A 17,852-nucleotide genomic window follows, 5' to 3' on the forward strand; every position below is an offset into this window, starting at 1 on the left:
AGAGTCCCGACATACTGGAAGAAGGTCCGCGTTCTTGATATCCGAGAGAAACAGCATGAGGGATCGAACCGCTCTGTTCAGACCATCGCCCCTCGCCACAGGAATCAATTCATTTCCCATGGTAGCAAGTAATGGGTGGACAAGAGAGCGAATACTCTGGGAATAGAATGGAGGTTTTCGGATCTCAAAAAAGCGTTGGAGAAGAGGAAGGTCCTCAGGATTAGTTGGGGGGTGGCAGCTCTATTTGTAGGTTTTTCAACCCCTGCCTCCCCCCCGTGGCTGAAGGCCTCCAGGGGATTGACCAGCCTGCTCCCCGAAGCGTACAAATTCTCATTGTGATATCCCTAGTCGACTGCCACTTCTATATCCAGGCCGTAGAGGGCATAGCCAGAAGGCGGTGCACATCCCGGTCCATTGACCGCTTTTGACACATCCGCATGGACATGATCTAGTGGTTTGGGCGTGAAAGTTGTGTCACAAGGCGGCTTCGTGGTTTGGTCGCCTGACAAGATGTCTTCTTGACAGATACAATAAAAGTTGGTGCCAGTTCGGTGGGGTGTACGATGGACGTTCATTGAGGAGCGGCCGGGCGCGGCCTCGATTGTATGGGCTTTCGACTGATAAACCCCGCAACATAAGCCGTAGGCATAATCAGAATTTTCTGGTGTGAGGTGGAGTTCGTGGCTTGCTTGAGAAGTGAAAGAGTGGTAGGTTGAAGGTGTAGATATTCAAGCTCGGCCGACTAGAGCTTTGTGAGCCCCATTAAGCAAGGCTAGACCATTTGTAAGGAGTCTATAGACCACTTTTCGGCATTTAGACGGCCACAGTTCTAGCAAATGGAGGGGAATCCTAAGGAAGGACGATTCATGTGAAGAAGCCATGTTCGGAAATAGCTCACCGACCTTCCCTGTCTGCCAACCCTGACCCGTCTTGTCCCTGTCGCCAGATTAGAACGTGGACGAGTCCGGGATCTGCCAGGTTCAAACGTCGTGTTGGGGCTTGTCGAAGTTGGAATCCCACGGGACAGACAAGAAAAAGATTCGAGACAGTAGATTAACAGCTACTAACCACAGCTACGGGCGGCTGCTGTGATGTTTCTCTCCCAGTTTCACCGAGACCAGGAACGCAATGGTTTGCTAACCCTGAGAAACACAAGGGCAGCCTGACGCCTTCTGCGCAGCCGCTTCGGTGCAATATCCTTGTCTGTAACTTCCTCTATCTTTCCCCTGCCCAACGGCTCCTGGCTCTTCTCGCCCGGGCCCTGATTCGTCGTGATACCCTGGGCATCTTGTTCCGGTGCCTGGCTCTGCGCCACACTGCCCACATCAGTTGGGTTGACCTCAGGAGCTTCGGTACCTCTGGGCGGGTATTGGCTTGCCACAGCGACGGTTTTTGGGTGAAACCCAACAAGTTCAGGATCATTGATGGCTACGGATCGACTGAGATGCTATCATCGATTCCATCGTGTTACTCTGCGCCTCCAGTTTGGCTAGGAAAGCAACCATGGTATCGATCTGTCGCTGCGTAGCGGCCCTAACCTCCTTCTGGAGCTCTTGCACGACATCATGGGTTCGCTGGCCGATGCCTTCCTCGGGTCGTTGTTTCATGTGTGAGGGGTATGAGGTCATACCCTCTGGTGTCCCTCGCGGTTTCATGCCTGGTACGTCGCACGTATTCCTTTACGGCATGTAACGCACTTGTGGCAAGGCTGTCGGCCCGCTGGTTGTGTTGTATGGATGAATGGCCTTTCACCCAATAGAGCTCGAGTTGGACGGTAGAGCCCATCGACCGCATCCGATTGATCGTCCTTTCCAGGGCCCGGCTTGCATTGTCTCGAGCCAGACCCTTAGATGCACGGCAAGCCTTTCCATTCGCTAAGGTGGCCTGGCAGAAATGAAGATTGTCTCAGACAAGGACGCGCAACGGGCTTTCCGCATCCACCGCCTGCCGCTCGGCTTCCCTCTCCACCGCCTCGAGGGCCTTGGTCAAGGCGATCATCTCGGCTTCTCGCGATTGGATGTCGCCAATGATACCATACGATTCGTCATGCCAGTGACTCTTTCGCTGCGCCTGGCCCTCTGGTAAGCAGATATAGGTGAATGCTGCGGAAGAGGCCTGGGCGCATGATCCACCATCCGTGAAGACAAACATCCGTTTGCCCGTTATGCAGCGGACTGCCCAGTCCGCAAACCGCTTGGATTCTCGGGGGTCTTCCGCAATCTTTACCCTCGGATATGGTTGGTCCTTCCTGAACTCGGGCGGGCCGCTGCGTCGTGATGCCAGCCAATGTTACGAGGCTGTCCGGGCAGGGTCTCCTCCGTGATTATGGTGCTGTACTTGCTGAACGATTTGGCGCACATTGCATCGGAGGAACACAAATACCGCGCTTGGCGTCCTATTTAGCTGCGTTTCTCTATCGAGACTATGCTGAAAGCCTTTCTGAGGTGACTTCCTTTGTTTACGCCGGTTGCGCCACCCCTGTCCCGTCGCGATCCCCGGCTAGCCAGGTTCGAGCGTGGACCTGGGACCGCGATCGGTCTGGCCCACGCGTCACTAGTACCCACGGTAGGGCTGTGAGTCTAGCGCGAACTCCCCCACAACGCAAGCTCGATCGGCTGCCACGACGGGTCCGATTCGCGCTGTTTACTGAACGTATATCTCCATTACAGCGGGGCACACCTCTACGCGCCAGAGACCCGGTCAAGGTTATCCGCGTTGGCACTGTGCCGGACACGCAAAGTCCCTCTGTCGCTAGCAGACCGCTCGCACCATCTTGTCGGCTCATAGAGCGTTGTCCACCTGTACCCGCGTGTATCCCCAGACGCGCGACTCCGTCGCGATGCTACCGCGCATGCAAGCCACACGGCAAGTCCCGAGAGGTCGTACGCCGGGCCAGCCGACCTCTACAGCAATCGACGGTGGTTCCCCCAGGAAGGCCGAGTAGCAAGGCGGATTCCCATTTGTTCGGCCTCCTAGTAATGTACTATCGTAGCCACATTCAGGACGAGTCGGCTCCCAAAGGCAGCTCCTCCCTCTCCTGGCTGCCAGGCACAGCGTCGCGACACTGCTGCCGCAATGCCACACTGCAGGGCAAATCCGAGGTGCATGGCGAGTAGGGAGCGGCACGTCTCATTGATCTGTGGTGGGCGGCTTCAGCCTTATATGTCCCTCTTTGTGCTGCACTTCATGCACTCCCTTCCATCCTCATCGTAGCATGCGTTTTCCGTACGCAATGCCTTTCATCTCGGAGATCAGGCGCAGGTGGCACCGACACCGCCGTCAAGGCCCAGGTCCGGTGACACCACCCGTAGCGCCTGACAGCGCGGGCCCACAAATCCCAGCCTTCGCGAGCTCTCCGAGCACCGATGCCTGCTTACCGGGATAGACACAAATTGAAAAGAGTCAAAGAAGACATACATGCCGTGACATGTCCGCCCAACATCCCCAGGAGCGACACCAGCGCATCCTCTCCTTGCAACTGCCGAAATAGGTGGTGATTTCCACTTGTAAGCCATTGGGAGAAAATACCGCCGCTCGTTCCTTCATCAACCAATCGCTTCTACGCATCAAGCTAGTCCAAGGCGCTGGCGCGTTTCAGTCGTTTTCGAACAAGATCCTCTACCACCGGAAACCATTTCCCAATATCGGTCACATCTTCGTTCGTGCTGTTCGGGGCCTCGGCCTGTTCGCGGACTACCTCTATCCACTGCGCCAGACCAGACCATTGAAGCATATGGCCCCCCAGCCCAAGCGTCTGTGTTTGCCGAATACGAAATACGCTGTGGATCGTACCCGAAGGAAAGAATACCGTCTGCCCGGGTTGAAGTATCCAGTAGCACCATTTTTGTCCATGATGATAGTGCTCGGTGTCGCCCATCCACTCTCGGCGCTGCTCGGTAGTCGGGCGAGACATCCATGCGAAACCGAAGTGGCCTTCTTTGAAAGATCTGTTAATGTGAAATTGCAGTACAACAGCAACGCATCGATGTTCTGTTCTGCTTTCTCGCCTTGAATGTGATTAGTCAAGGGTTGCGTCATTCGTGAACTGTGTGATCTACCGAGTATCTTCGGTCTAAGGTGTACTGTTAATAATAAAGGAGGCGCTCCAGGATCAATCTATTGTGACTATATAAATGTCTTATGCTCTGTGGGGCATTCATTATCGTAGCCCCTGCGCGCTTGCGATATGGACTCTAGTAAGCCGTTCGTTTTAGCTCCTCTATTGTGTTTGAGGCGTGATGAGACTTACTGGCGACATGAGTCGCGCACTGCATCATCATTGGCCAGCCTGACCCCTCACTTCGCATGTTTTCACCCCAATCTAACATAGTTTTACAAGATTTCGAGGTCGTTTTACGCCTGCGTCGACAAAGCCAGTCTGTTTGTAGTCCAATCATCTTTGGTTGCAATTGTGGAAGATGATTCGCGATGAGTTTGAGGCCATTATTACCGAAAGTGGGACACGAAATCCAACAGGTAGAGAAGCCGCCGAAAAGAAAAAGGCTTATTCAAACGGCATGCAACCCGTGCCGTTTGCGGAAAAGCAAGGTATGCTATCAACTTTAAGACGGGGGAGTAAGAGTCTAATATAATTCTAGTGTAATGGTCAGACACCATGCGATGGATGCTACGCGAATGGGACAGAGTGTATTTACGTGCTCAGGCGCGACCTAGCTCATAAAAGCAGGATAAGTGAGCTTGAAAGGGAAGTGGATGTGAAGAATAGGACCATCGAAGAGAGGGACAAGATGGTGGCGAAGCTTGATAAGAAAATGCAAGTATTGGTGGAGGACAAGGACAAGCAGAGGCGAGGCTTAATAGATATCATACAAGAAAAGGCGGAGCAAATTCAAAAGTTGGGCGAAGAGATGGTGAAGAAGGACAATTTTATACAAGGACTGGTGTATAGTGACTCAAGATTTCAGGCTTGGAATCGCTTTAGCAGTCTTCAATCTGAAGGTGAGTGCGATGCTTATCGAGCGCAAACTGATTGCTGACAGTAAGAGGTTGGTGCGTTCCGTTCGAATCACCGATGCCGACTTCCTGGATGCAGGATGGGCGGTATCCCTTGTCGTCGACCATGACAACAACGAATCCGACAGCGCCAGACGAGTCGTATCAGCAAAGCCATTCATCGCAGACTGCTCAATCTAGAGACTCAAGTCTTCAAGGGCAGTGCCTTCATCATGGTTCGGCGACGCAAGCAGGGACTTATGGGACACATTATACCTAGCAGACTTAGAATTTATTGGTTCAATCTTAGATGCCCGAGCTTGCTTTACAGAAACCTGACTCACACCCAGTGCCACGCAAGAAGCAGCCACATCGCTCAAGGCGCGTCCTTGTTCCAATTGGCTGACGAATGTTCCTCTTTGGGGAACTTGCGGAACATGTCGGCCAGCTTATCCATCGGCGCGGCCATCAAACCCATGACGGACTCAAAGGCCGGGTTCTCGCCGGCACTGGGGTGGCTGCGCGTGGGCACAAAATACTTGGTCCGTTGGAAGGTCTTGGCCAACGTCTCCGACTCGCCATCACCCTTGGCGTTCAGGATGGCCTGCTCCAGCTCGGGCAGGTCCTCCTTCTCCTCCTCCTTGATGTGTAGCGACAGCGCCTGCCACAGCTCCTTCAGCTTGGGTACATGCTTGGGGTCGTCGCCCCGCAAATTCTGATACTCCTTCAATAGCTCTTTGATCTGTAGCAAAAGTCAGGACCTGGAAATTTGGGTTAAGGCGTGGCACGAGAAAATACCCGATGGTGCTGTGCCCGGTCGTTGTCCGCGAGCTGCTTGCCCATCGAACCGATGTACTTCTCCATCGCCGGGTAGACAATCAGCTCCTCGGCGATGGAATGGCGCGCCAGCTCCCAAGTGAACTGGTTGCCATAGCGAGCGCGGTGGTCGGCATCATTGGTCAGGACGACCTCGTTGTAGTGCTCCTCGAGCTCTCGGTGGTCCTTCGTGATGACCTCGGTGATGGTGGACAGCGAGGCGATCCTCGTACTCTTCGGCTTGTACGCAGACGCGAGAGCGGATTGTAAGGATGCTCGAATGAGCGGGCGGAACCCTAGTAGTTGCATATTGGAAGCAGGAGAGTATGTGATGGGGTATTGGCAGCGCTGCGAGGGTCACAATTATCAGCACCTGAAACGGCGGGGACCTTTATATTACCAAGCATTGAACTTGCTTTATCTTGCTCAACAACCATGACAAACAGGAGGCTCTCCATTGGATTGGGAGACGTAGGAAGCGTAGCATCACCTCAATAACTCATTTTGGCCAATCGAAAGTTAAAAATTGTTAGTGGTCACCTCTCATCCTGCGTGCTGTTGCATTAATAAGAGCGGAGGCAGCCGGTGATATCGATCTGGAATGGTACATGGTTGGGACCCCAACTCTTGTCAGCATCCACGTACGGCAATTGGATCGTCAGCACTGCGAGGCCATTTGATCACTATGAGGCCTTGAAGAAACTGGAGAGGGCAGACTGTCGCACACGGGTGTTAGGTCCGGGCCGCTGTCACGATGAGGCCAGGGCCCCTCCGCCCGGAGCCAATCACACTTGGATCCATAATTCCTGTCATCACTGGTTATGTCGTCAGGATTCATTTTTTTCCCTGTCTGGGTTCAGTCCTCACGACGTATTGCCAGCTTTCAACGGACAGCCGAAATGCATCTGGTCGTACTTATACGTAGTCCCGGAGGAGCACGGAGTTACTGTACCCCCCTTCTCTGTTGGTTGTGTGACGATAAAGCATCACTCTACTTCACTCGACATGGAACCTTGTAGATTATCCCAATTAATAATTATGGGACCAGAGCTTGGTTTAGTAACGCCATGATCTCCAGCGTCGTCATGTAGTGATCACAGTACTAGCCCTCGCTGTTATGTTTTAATCTAGCCGGTGATTGACCGGGAGAGCAAGGTCATCTATGCAATAGGGCTGCAGGGAATGTAGATCTGGTCTTGGTGGGAGCCATTACGGAGGTCTAGTTAGAACGGCTCGGGCAACTTGCTTGATCTTCTTGTAGCATACTCCTTGAATGTCCATTGAGCTTCAATAGAGTCTCGCGTAACGGTAGATATAGCAAGCTGCTTGGTTTGCTTGTATGAAATTTTGATGACGGAATGAGTGCGAGTTGGGCAAACCTCGCCAGGGCAGCTGCTGATCTGGTTCCAGAACCCATTGTTGACGAGGATAAGCTCTAGCGAAGCGGAGAATATTGGGGGAGTTGGTCCTAAAGGCGATCGGCTGGCCCACTACGGTAGTAGCGCTAGTGCGCCATTGCTACTCTTCTGACTCTGTGCTCCAACAGCGCGCGGGTATCTTCAATCTCTAGGCGGATGAAGCAATTTTTTTTAATGCGCTGCTGGATGAATTAGGCTTCGAGGTGACCGGCCTCAGGTCGGATCGGTACAAGCGGAGAGGTGGGAACATCACATCGGGCTCTGGTTCTGCGCACCATAATAGGTATGGGCTGGATCACAAGCTGCCTGTCCGCCATCCATTCCCGTCTTTCAGTGCCACGTACGCGACGGTCCCAAATCCGCAGCACAATAAGAGCCAACAGAACTCAGGACTGGAAACAGCGCGTGAGACCCTTTGAGCTGGTGTAGCAGAAAGACAGTACTTTATGTTACTGGATATTTCTGATTCCATTTGGAACCGCGCACCACGTCGAAAGGGTACAGTTGGAAACTACGGCCAGGCGGACTAGAATGGTTGTTTCGGCCTCCCAGTGTCACTTTTCTACACACGATTCGGTGAGAATTAAGGGAGCTGAAAGTGACTCGTATGGGCCAGCAAGTGCGTTACAACCAACAAGGGAATGCGACAGTATCGGGGCCCGTTTGTGTCCCCATTCGCCCAAGTATGCTGCTGTTCGGTAGCATCGTCAGGAAAGGATGTAAACGAGTGCATTTTGCCTAGAGATACGGGAAAGTACGCCTGGGAGAGCAGCACGGGAGATTGGGGATGCCCCATCTGACATGAGACTGACCTCATCACAATCCAGGTGTATCAAAACTAGCCAATACTCTATAGTTATATATTTGAGATCTCGGGAGTAACCGAAAAGTGATAACAAAAATCATTACATCGATGCACACGCAGATATATTTGCGCATATAGAGATATTCCAATCATGCTTTCAAGAACACTCCGGCGCCAAGCCACCACCAATCAATGGGGTTATATCCTACAACATCGCCGCCCTCTGGTCCAGTCCGCTGTCGCTGCTGCCATAACTCAGCGTCGCCTATTCTCCCTCTCCAGAGCGCTCGCTACAGACGTCTTGGGCGAGACCAAAGTCGATCAGACGCGCGAGTCCAACGACCCGGCCGGCAATAAACAAGAGGCTCACCAGACACAAGCCCGGCAAGCCAGCGAGGAGGGGCAATTACAACAGCAACAACACCCAGCCAAACAGGCCGATCCTCAACCGAATCCTAGTAAGTCGACGGGTATTCGCGAGGAGGGGCCTGGTGGCGAGATTTCGGGCCACGCTCCACAGCGATGTCATCGATGAAGCGCTTCAGAGCAACCTATAGCCACCAGGTTCAGCGACAAATCTCTATGCATGTAGATCCTGCTCACCTGGTAATACGCCTCCATGACATCCAATGCTTCGCAGGCCGCATACTGATCCAGGTCTGGCTCAGTAGTATCTCGCATCAGGGTATTGGCGAGTGCCTCCATGTCGAAGGTACTGTGGCTTTGACGCTGCAGGGTAGAGACGTCGAAGAAGCTCTTTAATGTCTTGGTGTAGGTCTCCTTGTTTCTCTTGCTCCGGATGCTGTGCAGGATATGAGACAAGTCAAGTTTGTAGGTGATAGGATGCACCCTCTGATGGGACTTGAGGACCTCGTCGGTTTTACCCTTCATGTGAACAAGCATTTTCTTCATCGAAGGCTCGACAATCCGTTGGAGGATGCCTGCCGCGGTCCCTGTGTCGGTCACGTGCCTGACGACCGAATACAAGAACCCTTTGCAGGCATGCAAGGCCTTCGACGCATGGCTGTGTGCAAGTGCTCCCCATGGGGCAGCTTGTTCATGGAAAAGTTCAGTGACTATCAATGGGTCGAACAGGCCTGGTAGCTCACGGCCTCGGGCTCGTTTCATCTTGAGCAGCACGTGCTCAACGAAATTATCTCTGGTGATAGCGACGACCCCAAGGGTGTTGTTAGAATCTATTTTCTTGACGTCAGTAACAATGTGCCGCTGGTGGCCATGGTCCTTCAGGACTTTGGCAAAATCCTTGTTAAGATTCTGCACGACGGCCAGGAGGCGGGACTTGTAGCCGTGATCCGATTCCACATCGACTTGGAAGAACGGGTCATCCCAAATCCCATCGACTGCATCCCTGGTGATGCGCTGGAATGCCTCGCTTGCACTCAGGAGATGCAGCTGTTGCTCGTACAAGGTGGCACGAGAAGGACTGAGCTTCTCGAGTTTCTCCTTGCACGCAGTGCGCTTCCGCTCAATCTCAGAGACAAGAGCCGGGAGCTCTGATGTGATATGGCCAAGGAGGACCTGGCTGAGACGGGAACGCAGCTGATCGATCTCAAGTATCGATTCGGGAAGCTTCTTCCAGATGCCCTGTTTCATGAAGGCGGCTTCTTCTTTGTTCCTCTGAGTGTCGTCCTGCCGGCTTCAGAGTCCATGTTCCTCAGAACATGCCAGCCAAGGCGGAACTCGACCTCCTGGTTCTGGGCCAGTGAGGCGTACTGGACCTCGCTCTCCGACCCGGGAAACAGGGTATCGGGCTTGGTGATGACCCCAAGAGTGCGAGTGCCATTGGGGTCTGCGGTGCGGGCTAGCTTGAGCACAACCTGGTTGGCGAAGTCGTTCTTGACAGAAACAACGGCAAGGATGATGCTTCGAGGCTTCTTCATGAATGAAGTGACAACGTCTTGGATAAGGTCGACATCGGAGGAGACCTGCTGCTTGGTCTCCGAGTGGATAAGGCCTGGGAGGTTAACAATGGTGAGGTGAGGCCGGTTGGGCCCGGATATCTCCACTCGGAGGATGTCGTTGGAAAACCTCTGGTTGAGCGACGAGAGGCCCATGACATCCTTGGCCTTTTCGGTCAAAGCTGCCAGTCCATCAAAGTCTTGAAGCTGCTCGTTGAATATGATACCGGCATGCCTCCCTGTCGCGCGCCGCGAATGATGGGGGACATTGACGGCGGTGTCTGGGGCTCGACGCAGCACCAACTCGGTGGGGAAACGTGTGCAAAGATTGCTTTTGACGGGAACGGAACACCAGATATGGCTTCAAGGACAGAGCTTTTGCCGGAGGATTGGTCTCCACAGACGATGATCTGGGGCAAAGAAACGTAGTAACTGATTCCTTGGGACCGAAGGCTATCGATGGCATCCATCAAGTCCAACCGGTCCCCCAAAGCTCGTTCAATGGCTCAGACCCGAACGGAGTCAGCACCATATTTCAAGATCTGGGGCTGGTGGAACAGAGATTTGTATTGGGTGGACGAAGGTTCGGAAGATGGTAAAACGGCCCAGTCCGTTTAAACTCCTTCAGCCAAGGAGCAGATTTCTATGCTTTATTTACAGAAGCCAAAGTCATCAGGGGCGCGTTCCTTCCAGCATTTTAGTGTGTCTTCGTCATTATTACATAAGGTTTGAGACAAACCTGCATGTATTCATGTCGGAGGCCTACCTAGTTATGTAAGAGGCCTGCTTAAATTGGAACCAGGTCTTATTAATTATTGAACCTAGCTGAATGAGTGTTTGGTATGAGTGCGGCACTGCTTACACATTCGCGTTGACGCTTCCACTGTTGGCGCGCGCTTGATGGATCGAGTCTGTACTTGCTCATCCCAAACTGCTGATTGGAATTGGCTCCGATTCCTGGCCAAGCTATTCCCTTCCCGTCGTTGCTTTCAATGTCATGTTCGGAAGACGGTACAAGCCGATGAGCTCCCTCGGGACCAACCGGGTGTTTTAACGTAAGCTTTCACACCCTTATCCTGACCACTAAGACGAGTTTTTTTAGTATATATATATATATACTGAGTGGCTATTTGTATCTCTGATGGATTCGTGATTAAAAGGATGATACTACTGCAGTAGGGATCACGATAAGAGTCACGTTGTGCTGTGCGCACACCACAACGTGGCCATAAGGAATGGAAATTTTGACTCCAAGAAAACCCGAATCATCGCTTTTCAGCAACATATCCGCCAACAGTGCAAATACTATGGTGAAAGACCATGTTCCGTACGATGATCTAGCAGCCATCCACAGACCAACTCTTCCACCCTCCGGAGCGGCTGACGCACTGGTTAACTCTAGCAGCCTTGGGGTTGTTCGAGCAGGCCGTGTCGGAGTAAACGGTGACTTCGATTTGCGTTAGCAGGAGATGGTGAAGTCATAGCATTGAATATTATAACTTACCGGTGCCTGAGCCGCTCAGCGTGCGAGTATCAAAGGCCTCGACGCCGGACGGGAGCTTGTGGCAGCCGGCTGATGCGGTCAAGGTCTCGATGAAATCATTGTCGGCGCAAGCAGTGCCAGAGAAGATGTTGACTGAAGTAGCCTAGACAGCTGCGGCAGTCAGGGCCAGAACGCCGGCGTAGCTAAAGAACGGCATTTTTGGCTTGACTGAGGAAGCGTTGAGAAGATTTAACTTCCGTGGAATTGATGAGATTACTTGAGTGATTGCGTGAGTAATTGCTTGAGAGGTTGCTTGATGGAAATAATATTTGTCTTGGTCATGGGAAACAACACATTATTTATATACTAATCTCGTCGCTAAGAGACTCCAAGATCTAAGAGAAAGGTTGGTCTCGATAGTGTAACCCGGGCATGGTGACCGCTGTACAAACAGCTTCAGCCAATTAATTCGTCGCCAGTGATGTAGGTTTCACACATGGCCTTGACAGTCTCTCTAGAGTATTATAAGCTGAATAAGACCCAATGGACGAGTAAGGAGGAAACAGGTAATATGGCCAACCCTCTATTGGTGGCCCACTGGCGTACATTGTAATAATCCTTCATATGCGGGCGGATCACCTTACTCAACTTGACGTACGGCCATTCTACAAATGTTTGCTAGAGCCATGGTGATGTTGAATCATAAGCATATCGATATTTCACACACAAATGCACTTTCCTGGGATCATAGGAGTGTTCGACATTGTGGCTCACGATTTTTTATTAATCTGCGCTGCATTAGCGTTTTAATTAACTGGCCAATGGGAGAAACCGAAATATATTGCAATATAGCCTTGAAATTAAGAAGCGATATTCATCGCGACATGACCCCTGAATCACGAAACAAAATTTATCGCAACATGGCCCTCGAGTAGTGATCATAGTTCAAAGCGTCGTAGCGATCGGTATTCCGACTGTTGAGGCACTAAATGCTGAGATAATCTGGTGGCCACTGACGGGTCGACCTGCCTCTGATGTAGGGCATAGGCCCTGGCTGGGCCTTAATATAGCTGATACCTGTGTTATCCTAAGGTCTTCGTTATCTCTGCTACCCGTGCCTCAACAGTAGTAATAAACCCTGTCGTTACTGCGCCTATCCCCCTGTGCCCGCCACCCGAAATGCTGACACTGTTTGCTACCTGCTGCGGCGTACATCGGTTTCAGGGCCTTCAGGACCTTGTGACCAACTCAATCCCACCAATTTATATAACGCATCGGTGGGATGCAGGGCTTGTCTTTTCTTTCCAAATGTGGAAACATATTGCGGTGGGTGTGACGTCAGCAGCGTCTTTGAAGGTTGGTTTGGAGAGGTTACGGGCAGAACGAGCTGAAAACCGAGGCGGGCTTGGATAGATTTGCAAGAAATTCGAGAAACGACAGAGCAAGTAGCACGGCTACGCGGGTACGGAACCAAGCAACAAGGATTACTTGGTATTGAGTGGGATATAGCCGCGGTCTTTGCTTACCAGTCTGCAGTATAAAGGATAACATCATCTCTAGAGCGGTTGGAGGAAGCGTACCTTGTATATAAGAACCGAAAGCCACCTACCGGTCCAATTGTACACTATACTTTCATCTCAGCAACAGATCCAGTTTTTTACACACACACACACACAGTTTATTAACGCCCGGGCGGCGGAGCCGAAAGGGCAACTAACGCTGATTTACGGTACATTCTTGAATCGCTTACTTGTCACCCAAAGCCCATGCATGCTCCATTTTCAGTTGGTCACTCCATTACCGTCAGCACGTTCCTGTTTGGGATCCCGTGTTAGTAGCATTTCCTGGCAGGCCAGCTTGAAGGCCCTTCTCCAAGTGTCCAGCATCCTATCCTCGGCAGCTGAAGCGGCGCCTGCAGTCTGAGGCACGGGTCAGTTAGCAGTGGCAAAATAGGTTAGTAGATGACCCTAGGGTGTACCCCTATGGGTTGATGGGTATGCATCCAGTCGGCCTGTGGCCATCGCAAATCGTATTGTTGCTCGGACGGCCTCCATGTCGGGAGACCAGAACCTGCCGTCTGAAGGTGACTTTCCGCCCAAGTAAAAGGACAAGTTGCTCCTGTGGGTGTCTGTACACTGTAGCATCTCTGTTCGGTATGCTGTCCATTTGCTGCACCGGAAGAGGAAGTGCTCCACCGTCTCTCTCGCGCATCCGCAGTCGCACTGGTCGGTCGGTGTCGCTTTGATCTGATACAGGTATTCGTTCAACCTCGCTTTCCCTGTCCGGAGCTGGGCAAGTACACTGGCTTCTTTCCACGAGAGTCGGTTGTACAGCTGCTTTGTGTGTTTTCCTGGAAGAGCTGTGTCGACGCGCTTGGAGTGTTGCCCGACGCGTTCCGGCAGGCTGGTTGGAGCGCTCCGTTTGGCCCATGCAAGGTTCAGTGTTGTTGACTTCGCCCCCGGCCTCTTGGTCCCTGCTTCGGCACCCGGCCGTGTTGTGGTCTTCGCTTCCTTCTTCGCCCGATCCATGAGTTCGTCCTCTTTATGCGTCGGTAGCCAGGCGACGGTGACGTTATTTCCTTCCCTACGCAGGCTCGAAATGGCCTGATAGGCTTGACGGATGTGTCGTTGCCCAGACTGTTGACGAGGTTTCTTTAGCGTGAGTACCGCTGCCCTGTTCCTCGTACACAGCAGGATGTTCCGGTACCGAAGCTTCGGTAGTGAGTGTAGCATCTCTGCCATAGCAGCCAGCTCTCCAGTATATGGGTTCTGCTCCTCTCTCGAGCCCAGAGTCACAGCACGGGTCTCGAGCATCGGGCTGGCTTTCGTCGATGACCTCACTTCGACAGCGCCCGCGTACCCGACTAACCCGTTCCTGGCCGAGCTGCTGACCGCAATGCGCACGGCCCAGTCGGCACCCTCGACTTCAGATTTCGCGTCCGACTCGTCCGCGATCGTCTTTGTCCGGCTCTCCCACGGGGCTAGTGCAAACGCTTCGATGGTTTCCAGCTCTTCCATCGGTATGTGTTTGAGCAGGTCCGCGACTTGGTAGAATGGCGATCGATGGTATCTCCGGAACTTCCGTATTCGCGCCGTGCTGCTGCGAAGGGGGTTGGTCGCCGGGAGGGTGTGGATGTCCGTCCACATCCTGATTGCTCTCCGCCAAAACCGGTCTTGGGCTGCGGCAATGTGGGCTTCTGCCTCGGCGACGCTTGTCGCCACCGTCATGAAGGTTCCCACGATCGCCTGCGCCCCGATCCTTTGGAAGCGCTGAACCGGTCCCGCTGCCCAGTACCTGCACTCGTGCATCCAGACGTTCGAGGCGTAGTCCACCACCGGCGCCACTGTCGACGTGAAAAGCTGTCGCGCCGTGGCCGGGGAGAGCCCCTTGAGCCGTCGCAGTTCCAAGACGGCCTCTAGCCCTTTGGCCGCGGCTTCGGCGATGTGCTCCTTGTACTTGAGCTTGGTGTCCATGACGACCCCGAGGATCTTGACGTGCTCTTTGGGCCGCACCTCTCGTCCTTTGATGCTGAAGGGCGTCGGGTCGGCCTTGTACGGCTTACGGGCAAAGTGAATGATGGCTGTCTTGTCCGCTTCGAACGTCGCACCGCTCCTTCTTTCCCATGCGAGGGCGTCGGTGATGATGGCTTCTATCCCATCGCGGTTGCTTTCCGCCGCAGGGCCTGTGACCCACGCTGTGAAATCGTCGACAAAGGCGATCGCGCCCCCGTAGCAGTCGATCCGCCGCTGCACCAGATCCGCATTGAAGAAGAGGAACAGGATCGGAGACAGGGGCGACCCTTGGGGCAGGCCGGCCTGTGGTAGGCTAGGCTTTCGGACGTGTGTCCGTTCACCAGAACCGTCGCCGTACGGCCGGAGCAGAAAGCCTTGATCCAGCGGAGCAGCTGATCTGGTATTCCTCGCGCTTTCATTCTCTGGAGCAGCCTGACGTCGAATACCCCGTTATACGCCCCTTTGACGTCGAAGCTCACGAGGCTGAGAACCCTGCGACCTCGCCAGGCAGCGTAGACTTGTTCTTGCAGGAGCATAAGTGCTTGCTCTGCCGACCGTCGTTTCCGCGCCCCGAAATGATTGGTTGGAAGCAACCCAAATGTCTCTACCAGGTATGAAATCCTTTCCGCAATAACCGACTCCATCACCTTTCCGAGTGTGGACAGTAGCGAGATCGGCCTCCAGGCTTTCGCGATCGTGTAGTCTTCTTTGCCGGGCTTTCGGAGCGGGATAATCTTTGTATGGCGCCATTGGGCTGGTAGCTCTCCCTCCTCGAGCGACGTACGGAACAGCGTGAGAACCCGTTGCTTGACCACCGGCCACACTTCTTTCCAAACAGCCACCGGGAGGCCGTCCTCTCCGGGTGCTTTCCAGGGCTTGGCCGCGAACAGCTGCCGTTCGATCTCTTCCATCGTGATGGTGCGCATCTCGACAGGCGCCCTCTGCGGGCGGTCCCCTTCGTCGGCAATCTCGTCCGGAAGCGGGGGGAAGAACTTGGTAAGCAACTCCTCCGCCTGTTCCGCGTGGTTGGAAGTGCTCGTCCCGTCCGCGCGAACGAGCTGGGGGACCTTCCCGAACGCCATGTCGTCGCCCGTTTTGAGATACTTTGCCGCCTTCCAGATGTTGTCGTTGTCGGCGAGAAAGTCGTGCCAGTGCTTCTTCTTTTGCTGTCGGATGGCCTCGTGGTACTGTCTGGCGGCACCCTTGGCCGACGCCTCCAGATCATGCCTGGCGCCGCCTGCCCTCCTCTCGGCCCGGGCTCGGTTCCTCCAGTATGTATAGATGCGCCGGAGTTGTGTTAGGTCCGTCGTCCACCATCGCTTCGCATACGGTGACGGCTTGGCTTTGGGGGTCAGTGCATGCACTGCTTCCAAGACGACGTCCATCAGCCGATCCGTCTGTTGTTGAATCGTGCCGCCCGTGGGCGTCGTAGCCAATGCTGCTGCAATCCGGGCATTGATGTCCTTCCACGGGGCGTTCTTAAAGAGAAGTCGTTCTTGACCCGCAGGCACTGGTGTGGTCGTTTCGAAGACCGTCTCGATGGTCCTGTGGTCCGACCCATGCTCCGTGTCGAGCACCTTGCACTTGACTAGAGAATCTTTCATCGCTTCCGATGCTAGGACGAGGTCGATTGTTGTGCTGTAGGCTCCGCCACTCCACGTTTTCGTGCCCCGCGGGAGCAGACTGCTGAGGCCGAATTCGGCCATGAAATGAATAATCGGATCCGCCTCTCCTTGCTTTTCCAGTCGCACCTCCTCTCCGCCCCAGAGCTGGTCATGTCGGTTGAAGTCCCCCGTGATAACCAACTCTACTGCTGTTCCCGTCCTCCTTCTCACTACTTCGATAGCGGTGCGCAGCTTTCTGCACGCTTCTTGGAGCGCCGGGGGATCCTCCACAGGGACGTATACGGACGCCACCAAGACCGCATGTTCCGGCAGCCGCACGACTGCCGCGGTGATGTCTGGGGACTCCACAGAGACCTGTTCCGCTTCCACCTCTTTGCTAACCCAGAGCATGCTCCGGATCGGCCACCTCCCGTCTCTCCGAACTGATGGAACCATCTTGACCCACCTATGGTGTCCCATCGGTGTCGTCAGAAGCTTCCCTTGAACCATCCTCGCGTGCGGTTCTTGAATCGAGATCACTGTCGCGTGCTGTACATCCTCATCATTGATAAGACTGTCGTGGACGGGTCCTTGCTTCCTTACGTTGTTTTGAATAATGCGGAACGGTTTAGCCATGGTTCGATGGGTACAGCTTCGGACAGTTTCGGCTAAACGACTCGTGTGGTCCTCCGCACGGGACGCATTTCAGAACGGTAGCTTCGCAGCCATGGTGGCTGTGTCCCTGCTTCGCGCATCGTCCGCAGGTCTGGGCGTTCTTGCACTGGAATGCCTTGTGTCCCACCTGCTGGCAGTTGTAGCACTGCTCCGGCCGCTCCCGTCGCTCGAAGATCCTCGTGTAGCCCGACTCGCCTCCGGCGTAGAAGAAGCCCTCCTCGAGGAACTTCCGCGCCTCGGCCGCCTTCGTCAGGTAGACAACCATGGATCCGTATGCCTTCCCGTTGTCTTTCCGGCTCAGCCATGCCACCTTGGCGACTGTCGTCTCGTTCTCTTGCCCGAATGCCTCTGCCGCTCCGTCTCGGATCTCGTCGTTTTCGTTGAGGACTGCTGTGCGCCTGACGCTGTCCACCTTGATCGGGTATAGTTCGTCTCGCAGGACACGAGCTCCTGACGCGTTCGTCTTCTCGGCGGCTTGCTTGACTAGTCGGTGCTCGGTCTCATCTCGGCAGACGATCTTGATGCGTTGGGGCTTCCTGGGGTCCATGGTCACGGCGCGGCATCGCCAATCCTTCTGTTCTCCCGTCGCTCGCATCTCCTTCTCGACAGCGGCTCGAACAGTTCCGGCGGTCATAGCCGCCAGTTTGTCATCCTCCATTCGGGATGT

General features: G+C 53.9%; 5 protein-coding genes across 5 annotated transcripts; all 5 read right to left on the bottom strand.

Moving 5' to 3' along the window:
• Positions 1–1,108: 1,108 nt before the first annotated feature.
• Positions 1,109–1,607, bottom strand: PG985_005598 (uncharacterized protein; the record flags this gene model as incomplete). Its single annotated transcript, XM_066825367.1, has 2 exons — positions 1,109–1,428; positions 1,472–1,607. 2 exons carry the CDS (start codon positions 1,605–1,607, stop codon positions 1,109–1,111), a joined length of 456 nt encoding a protein of 151 aa, XP_066688527.1.
• A 298-nt stretch (positions 1,608–1,905) lies between these two features.
• Positions 1,906–3,243, bottom strand: PG985_005599 (uncharacterized protein; the record flags this gene model as incomplete). Its single annotated transcript, XM_066825368.1, has 2 exons — positions 1,906–2,266; positions 3,230–3,243. 2 exons carry the CDS (start codon positions 3,241–3,243, stop codon positions 1,906–1,908), a joined length of 375 nt encoding a protein of 124 aa, XP_066688528.1.
• Positions 3,244–3,571: 328 nt separating this feature from the next.
• PG985_005600 (uncharacterized protein) lies at positions 3,572–4,307 on the bottom strand (the record flags this gene model as incomplete). The annotated part of the gene is made up of 3 exons (XM_066825369.1): positions 3,572–3,754; positions 3,793–4,007; positions 4,250–4,307. 3 exons carry the CDS (start codon positions 4,305–4,307, stop codon positions 3,572–3,574), a joined length of 456 nt encoding a protein of 151 aa, XP_066688529.1.
• Positions 4,308–5,329: 1,022 nt separating this feature from the next.
• PG985_005601 (uncharacterized protein) lies at positions 5,330–6,078 on the bottom strand (the record flags this gene model as incomplete). Its single annotated transcript, XM_066825370.1, has 2 exons — positions 5,330–5,695; positions 5,752–6,078. 2 exons carry the CDS (start codon positions 6,076–6,078, stop codon positions 5,330–5,332), a joined length of 693 nt encoding a protein of 230 aa, XP_066688530.1.
• A 2,369-nt stretch (positions 6,079–8,447) lies between these two features.
• Positions 8,448–10,180, bottom strand: PG985_005602 (uncharacterized protein; the record flags this gene model as incomplete). Its single annotated transcript, XM_066825371.1, has 4 exons — positions 8,448–8,543; positions 8,596–9,642; positions 9,675–10,118; positions 10,139–10,180. 4 exons carry the CDS (start codon positions 10,178–10,180, stop codon positions 8,448–8,450), a joined length of 1,629 nt encoding a protein of 542 aa, XP_066688531.1.
• Positions 10,181–17,852: the final 7,672 nt, after the last annotated feature.

The sequence above is a fragment of the Apiospora marii genome (genome assembly GCF_038362585.1).
Source record: "Apiospora marii strain CBS 49790 chromosome Unknown utg000003l_segment0_segment0, whole genome shotgun sequence".
Lineage (NCBI taxonomy): Eukaryota > Fungi > Ascomycota > Sordariomycetes > Amphisphaeriales > Apiosporaceae > Apiospora > Apiospora marii.